Source organism: Rhinopithecus bieti, unplaced genomic scaffold, assembly GCF_001698545.2.
Source record: "Rhinopithecus bieti isolate Rb0 unplaced genomic scaffold, ASM169854v2 scaffold_13617, whole genome shotgun sequence".
Taxonomy (NCBI): Eukaryota; Metazoa; Chordata; class Mammalia; order Primates; family Cercopithecidae; genus Rhinopithecus; species Rhinopithecus bieti.
Genome location: NW_016807714.1, coordinates 736,333 through 743,618, shown reverse-complemented (window position 1 = coordinate 743,618; position 7,286 = coordinate 736,333). Strand labels below are relative to the sequence as shown.

At 64.6% G+C, this 7,286-nt stretch overlaps 2 protein-coding genes across 2 annotated transcripts in view; both read left to right on the top strand.

Annotated features, from left to right (window-relative positions):
- NAPRT (nicotinate phosphoribosyltransferase) overlaps positions 1-3,094 on the top strand; it is a 5,319-nt gene extending 2,225 nt beyond the window's left edge. The window contains 13 exon segments of the mRNA XM_017883436.1: positions 159-286; positions 363-445; positions 702-832; positions 924-1,039; positions 1,259-1,352; positions 1,355-1,454; positions 1,526-1,666; positions 1,939-2,023; positions 2,125-2,205; positions 2,302-2,404; positions 2,482-2,636; positions 2,733-2,840; positions 2,928-3,094. Of these exon segments, the coding sequence (XP_017738925.1) occupies positions 159-286; positions 363-445; positions 702-832; positions 924-1,039; positions 1,259-1,352; positions 1,355-1,454; positions 1,526-1,666; positions 1,939-2,023; positions 2,125-2,205; positions 2,302-2,404; positions 2,482-2,636; positions 2,733-2,840; positions 2,928-2,990 (1,388 nt within the window). The 3' untranslated portion in view covers positions 2,991-3,094.
- Positions 3,095-4,626: 1,532 nt separating this feature from the next.
- MROH6 (maestro heat like repeat family member 6) overlaps positions 4,627-7,286 on the top strand; it is a 5,883-nt gene continuing 3,223 nt past the window's right edge. The window contains exons 1-5 of the mRNA XM_017883372.1: positions 4,627-5,453; positions 5,691-5,843; positions 6,074-6,228; positions 6,887-7,004; positions 7,243-7,284. Coding sequence (XP_017738861.1) covers positions 5,166-5,453; positions 5,691-5,843; positions 6,074-6,228; positions 6,887-7,004; positions 7,243-7,284 — 756 coding nt within the window. The 5' untranslated portion in view covers positions 4,627-5,165. The remainder of the gene's footprint in view (positions 5,454-5,690; positions 5,844-6,073; positions 6,229-6,886; positions 7,005-7,242; positions 7,285-7,286) is intronic.

Here is a 7,286-nt window from a genome sequence, read left to right as displayed (position 1 = left end):
CCCCACGCCCGACCGAAACCCCCACCCCACGATCCCCCCACGCCTGACAGACGCCCCCACCTATGGCCGGTGGAAGTCCCCGCCCCGCAATGGAACCCCCGATGTCCCACGACTGGTCTGTCCCCACGCTGGTCTCAGCGCAGTTACCTCGTTTCCAGACGTGCAGTTCCTGGCCTCGGTGCTGCCCCCAGACACAGACCCTGCGTTCTTCGAGCACCTTCGGGCCCTCGACTGCTCCGAGGTGACGGTGCGAGCCCTGCCCGAGGGCTCCCTCGCCTTCCCGGGCGTGAGTAGGGGTGACCGGGCGGGGCGGCGGCCACGGGGTGCTGGGCCGGGCGCAGAGGTGACTTTGCTCCCCACAGGTGCCGCTCCTGCAGGTGTCCGGGCCGCTGCTGGTGGTGCAGCTGCTGGAGACACCGCTGCTCTGCCTGGTCAGCTACGCCAGGTGGGCTGCGGGCCACTGGCAGGGAGCGTGGGTTTGGGATGGGCCCCCAGCACTGGGGCTCCGTGCTGGACTGTGGCCGCAGGGCTGGCTGCCCACGGGTCCCAGGGCTGGCCTCCCGCCCCCACTGTGTAGGGTGTAAGGAGAGGTTGGGTGAGGGTGGAGTTCCCGGGTTGGAAGTTCCAGGCCCCAGGTAACCGCTGTCTTGGTTGGCCTGGCGACCCTCACCCTGGGCCCCGTGACTCTTGTCTCCCTACAGCCTGGTGGCCACCAATGCAGCGCGGCTCCGCTTGATCGCAGGGCCAGAGAAGCGGCTGCTAGAGATGGGCCTGAGGCGGGCTCAGGGCCCGGATGGGGGCCTGACAGCCTCCACCTACAGCTACCTGGGCGGTGAGGGTCTGGTGCTGGGGGAAGGCAACGGCCCGGAAGGAGGAGCCCCGTCCTGGCCCAAAGTCCCCCAATCCCACACCTTCCTCCCCAGGCTTCGACGGCAGCAGCAACGTGCTAGCGGGCCAGCTCCGAGGTGTGCCAGTGGCCGGGACCCTGGCCCACTCCTTCGTCACTTCCTTTTCGGGCAGTGAGGTGCCCCCTGACCCGGTCAGTCCCTCCTCTCAATCCTGCTGTCTCCAGGCGACAGGCCTCAAGCCAGCCCTTGCCCTGGGGAGAGGTGTGCCACCCAGGCAGGTCACCCCAGTGCTGTCCCAGGAAGCTGGCACGGGCTGCATTACCCTTGCCCTCAAACTAGGGTGTCCCTGGCTGCTCCCAGGTCTCATTCTGCATTCCTGGCCCCCATTCTTCACCAACCCCATTCCACAGATGTTGGTGCCAGCAGCTGGTGAGGGCCCTGGGGTGGACCTGGCGGCCAAAGCCCAGGTGTGGCTGGAGCACGTGTGTGCCCACCTGGGGCTGGGGGGGAGGAGCCACACCCAGGTGAGCGGGCAGCCTTTGTGGCCTATGCCCTGGCCTTCCCCCGGGCCTTCCAGGGCCTCCTGGACTCCTACAGCGTGCGGAGGTAAGCCCAGGCACTTCAGGAGTGGGCTCAGCAGAGCCTCAGCAGCCCCTGACCCCTATCCCTTCCTGCAGGAGTGGTCTCCCCAACTTCCTAGCAGTCGCCCTGGCCCTGGGAGAGCTGGGCTACCGGGCAGTGGGCGTGAGGCTGGACAGTGGCGACCTGCTACAGCAGGCCCAGGAGATCCGCAAGGTCTTCCGAGCTGCTGCAGCCCAGTGAGTTTCCTGGGGAGGAGGTGTGCCTGCTGGGAGATCCCTGGGGAGCCAGGATTTGGGAATGGGGCAGGGAAGGACAGTGAGGCACTCTGCTGTAGTTTCAGAGGTGATATTGCAGGCTGTGGCAGGGAGGTAAGGGGTGGGGCTCTCTAGGAGCTCCCAAGCAGGTGAGCGCAGGTGTCCCTGACTGAGGTTGGGGGGGCAGGGGGACACTAGGGTGAATCTGGAAGACCTGAGGGGCGGCCCCCACCCTTTCTCCACCCACACGGCAGGTTCCAGGTGCCCTGGCTGGCGTCAGTCCCCATTGCAGTCAGCAACAACATTGATGAGGAGGCGCTGGCCCGACTGGCCCAGGAGGTGGGGTGGATGAGGGGGTAGGCAGAGGATGGCTGGGGGGGTTCCTGGGGGCCCCTGCAGGTTCTGGCTGGGCTCACTGCCACCTCCTTTCCCCCACCCAGGGCAGTGAGGTGAATGTCATTGGCATTGGCACCACTGCGGTCACCTGCCCCCAACAGCCTTCCCTGGGCTGCGTCTATAAGGTGGGAACAGAGTTGGGGGCCCAGGTGGGGGCAGGTCTGAGGGATGGTGCTGGGTAGGGCATGAGGACCAGCCAGCTCAACGCCCTCTCCCTGCAGCTGGTGGCCGTGGGGGGCCAGCCACGAATGAAGCTGACGGAGGACCCCGAGAAGCAGACGTTACCTGGGAGCAAGGCTGCTTTCCGGCTCCTGGGCTCTGACGGTGAGACCCTCCCATCCCCCCGCTGTCTACCTTCAAAACACCAGGGCCCCCCCTTATTCTTGCCCCCACCCACACAGGGTCTCTACTTATGGACGTGCTGCAGTTAGCAGAGGAGCCAGCGCCACAGGCTGGGCAGGAGCTGAGGGTGTGGCCTCCAGGGGCCCAGGAGCCCTGCACCGTGAGGCCAGCCCAGGTGGAGCCACTACTGCGGCTCTGCTTCCAGCAAGGACAGGTGGCTACCCCACCGCCCTTACCTGTCCCCCAGCCCCAGTAGAGCCCTGACCAGGAGCCAGCCCCAAGCTTCTCTTTCCTTGCCTCTTCCCTGCAGCTATGTGAGCCGCTCCCATCCCTGGCAGAGTCTAGAGCCTTGGTCCAGCTGTCCCTGAGCCAACTCAGCCCTGAGCACAGGCGGCTGCAGAGCCCTGCACAGTACCAGGTTGGGGGGAGGCCTGCCCTGTGTGCCTCTGCCCTGTGTGCCCCTGCCCTCACCATGCCCACCACTCTCCTTCTCTGCTCCCTGCAGGTGGTGCTGTCTGAGAGGCTGCAGGCCCTGGTGAACAGTCTGCATGCAAGGGCATCCCCCTGAGACTGCCAGCTGCAGGCCCCAGTGGACAGTCTGCGTGCAGGGGCGTCCCCCTAAGACTTGGAGCAGGGCTACCTGGAAACAACACGAATCACTTACTTCTCCCCACAGCTTGTCCTGTGTTGTTTGTGTCATTTGTTCACGCAGCCCACACTCACCTGGCCCCAGGGCCTCCCGGGCTGGGGCTGAGCTGGAGGGAGCAGGAGGGCTTGCATTCCAGTGAAAGCACAGGCCCTGCCGGGTTGGGAGACAGCCCTGTACTGAAGCCTGAAGGGCAGTGAGGAGTTCCCCGACTTGGGGTGGGCTGTGGGTAGTCAGATCCCACACTAGAGCGTGAGCGCACAGGCAGGGAGGGGTATGGTGTCTGCCTTGAAGTTGAGGGAGTTGTTGCGGAAGACCTTTCCTTGCTAGAGGCAGGCTGGGGGCGGGACAGGATGGGGGGGCAGTGCCAAGTAAGAGGGTCCAGCCGTGGCCCTGGGCTTCCACACTTGCCTAGGCACTGTCCCCCAGGCTCAGGGTAAGTGAGAACATCTCAAACTCCCCATGCCAAAAGGGAGAGCTCAGGTGTCTCCTGCCACTGCTGCTGCCAACCCGGCACCCTCCTGGCATCTGACCTCAGAGACACAGCTCCTGACCCAGCAGTCCACGGAAGGAGAGGAAGAATGGGGAAGAAGTTGCAGCTCCAGGAGCTGACTCAGCCCCAGACACCTGACCGGAGTGGCACCGCACGTGGCTGTGCGCTGGGCTGGCCCTGCCTGTGCGCCAGCACGTTCCTGATCTCAGGGTTCCACCAGTTTGGGCAACATGAGCTTCAGAGGAACTGGTTGGAAGAGGGGTTATAGGCTTGGCAGGAAGTGGAGACTGGGGTCCTGGGCCTCTCTTGTCCAAGCAGCCTGAGGTGGCACAGAAAGGCAAGGGTGTGGGGGGAATGCCGACCGCCTGGGGTGCGTCAGGGGCACTTCCGTCTGCCCAGGCATTCCACCAGACCAGCTCATCTGGCTCCCCGGGGCTCAGGATGGGCAGCATCCACTGTGTGGTTGGCTGAGGGTGGAGGTGGGGACTTGGAGCGGAGGCCAGGTCCAGCCAGCCCTGGGGAGTACCAGCTAGGACAGAGATACAGACTCACACACACTGGACAGAACACACCACGCCCCAGGCCCACAGGGCACCTGCACACTCGGAGGGGCCCAGCCAGGGTGGCTGTATTCTGTTCTTGCACTGCTGTAAAGAAATACCTGAGACGGGTAATTTCTAAGGAAGAGAGGTTTAATTGGCCTGTAGTTTCGCAGGTACAGGAAGCAGGGCTGGGGGAGGCTTCAGGAAACTTACCATCTTGGCGGAAAGGGAAGCGGCAGGCCTTACATGGCCAGAGCCGGAGGAAGGGGTGGGGCAGTGCCACACGCTTTCAAACAACCAGATCCTGAGAACTCTATCATGGGGACAGCACCAAAGGGGGAAGTCGCCCCCAGGATCCAGTCACCTCCCACCAGGCCCCACCTCCAGCACTGGGGATTACATTTCAACATGAGATTTAGCCAAGGATCCAGGAGCCAGAGGACCTGCACAGGCTCTGGAGGGGCCGCCGCTCCTCTGGCATCTTCGCTGCCCCCTCCACCCCTCCGGACTGCCCCAGGCTCACCCAGTCATGCCTGTTCCAGGGTGTCTGACAGAGCCAGTGTGCAGGGGGTGGGGCTAGCCTCTAGCCCCAGGCCCAGTGGGGAGCTGACTGCGGTTTGGGGGCTGAATCAGGCCTCCGCTCACGGTGGGGCGTAGACTCCTGGACCCTTCGAGGACCTCCTCAGAGCTGTCCACAACTGCCCTGAGCCCCCTGGTCAACAGCAGCTGGCAGTCAGGGTGAGGGCCCTTCTCCCCCTTTCTTTGTGGATCTGCCAGCTCTTGGGGATCCTGTTCCCAGGGCCCTGGTGGGTAGAGCCACACTACAGGCACTCAGGCTCCAGGTGGCCACTCCCCTCCAGCAGCCCAGGCAGGGGGGCCCCTCAAAGGCCCATTGTAGGCACCTCCGTGTGGCTCCCCAGCCCCCACAAGCTCACGCTCGCGCACGCGCCACCACGCCCATCCGTGGTCCCGCCCGTGGTCCCGCCTGGGCCAGCTTCTAGGTCAGTCCTGGGCACAACTTCCCAGGAGGAGCAGTGGCAGGTGCTGCAGGCAAGGGCCGCCATGGCTGGGGGTGTGTGGGGCCGGGCCCGGGAGGCTCCCGTGGGAGCTCTAACCCTGACAGCACTGACTGAAGGGATCCGAGACAGGCAGGGGCAGCCTCAGGGACCCCCTTCCACAGGCCCTCAGCCCAAGTCCTGGGAGCTCAAACCTGAAGTTGAGCCACAGACCCAGGCACTCACTGCCCCCTCTGAGGCTGAGCCTGGATGTGGGGCCACCGTCCCTGAAGCTGGCAGCAAGCCCTGCTCCCCAGACAGTGCCCTGGAACCAGCCCCTGAGGGGCCCCGCCAGGTGAGGGGTGAGGGAAGGGATGTTGTGGGAACGGTTGGGGGGTCCTGCGGATGCTAGGTGGAAGGCGGCAGCAGGGGGCGGGAGCGGTGCTGGACCTGGGGGAGGTCAGGGTGAAACAGGCTGGCGAGCAACAGAGGAGCAAGGGATTTTGTAGGAAGCCGGGTGGGAGGCTGAGAGACCAGGAGGAGAGCTAGGAGAGGTTTGGGCACTTCAGACGCCCCACCCATCCTGCCCTAGGTTCCCCAGAATTCCTGGGAGGAGGGAGTTCTTGCCGACCTCGCATTGTACACGGCTGCCTGCCTGGAGGAGGCTGGCTTTGCAGGGACGCAGGCGACAGCGCTCACCCTGTCCTCAGCCCTGGAGGCCCGAGGGGAGCGGTTGGAGGACCAGGTCAGCCTCCACCCACTCCATGCCCTACAGACTCCTGCCGGTTCGGGAACCAAGGTGGTGGGAGGGGCCTGGAGAGCGCAGCCTGACCCCGCCACCTTCAGGCTGCTCCTGCCAGGTGGGATCAGGGTGGGGGTGGAGGTGGGGTGCAGGCCAGAGGGGAATGGACGGTGGAGGAGGCCTTCACCACCTCCACCACCAGGAGTGCTGAAGTCTGCACTCCTCCCCACCAGGTGCATGCTCTGGTGTGTGGACCGCTGGCGCAGGTGCCCAGCCTGGCGGAGGGGAGGCCCCGGAGGGCAGCCCTGCGAGTGCTGAGCGCCCTGGCCCTGGAGCATGCGCAGGACGTGGTGTGTGCGCTGCTACCCTGCTCTCTGCCCCCCAATCGGTAACCCAACCGTCCTGGCCCTGCAATCCCCACGCGGCTTCCTTCCCACTTCCCGCTTGGCGGTGGAGTCTGGCCCCAGAAAAGGGAGCTGAAAGGGGGCAGAGCCTCTTTATTCCAGCCCCGTGATGACTTGTGCCCCGTATCCGTTCCCGCTCCCCTCACTTTTAGCTCTGCAAACTGCCCCCGCACTCCTGCCACAGAGTTTCTGATGCTGGGCGCCTCTTTTGGAGCCGCCTTCTGTCTTCGGGTGGTCCCCCCTGGAGAGCATCCTGGGGCTGGCTCTGGAGTGGGGTGAACGAGGCTGGGGGCTAATGCGCCTGGACATCCTGACTCTTTGGTTAATTTGCCCCAGAAGTTATCTTTGGTTTTATTCTCTGTGGCCAGGTGTATTTCACTGTCGCTGACCCAACAGGACTCCCAGTGGGTCCCCACCCTGCAGCTCAGTTTGAGACAGGCTATGCTGTGGTCTGCACAATGAACACTTCATTTGTTTCTCTGGGATTTGGGGATGGGGAGAGATGGGGGTGGTTGTTTCCTGCCCCTCCCCTGCTGGAGTCCTACTGGCTGCCTTCACCCTGGCTGTGGACTCCCTACATTCTCTGGACACCCACCCCTGCACCCATTCCTTGTCTCACACCAGCCCCCTCCAAACCCTCAGGGCAGCAGCCGAGCTCTGGCGCAGCCTAAGCCGTAACCAGCGTGTAAATGGGCAGGTGCTGGTGCAACTGCTGTGGGCGCTGAAGGGTGCTTCGGGGCCTGAACCCCAGGCGCTGGCGGTAGGTGGCTCCAGCCATTACCACGGGGCGGGTGCAGGGAGGAGAGGAGGGGGGAGGGGAGGGGGAGAGGGGAGGGAAGAGGGTGGGGACAGGGAGTTTGCACCTAGGTAACTGCTCCTGGAATATCCCACGCATGTCTGAGGCTTAGTCCCCGTCCTGTCAACGGCACGCCTGTCCCTCTGCTGCCCAGTGAAGCTCTGGGCGTGCCCCAGGCCTAAGTGGGCCACTTGCTCCGCAGGCCACGCGGGCTCTGGGGGAGATGCTGGCTGTTTCAGGCTGCGT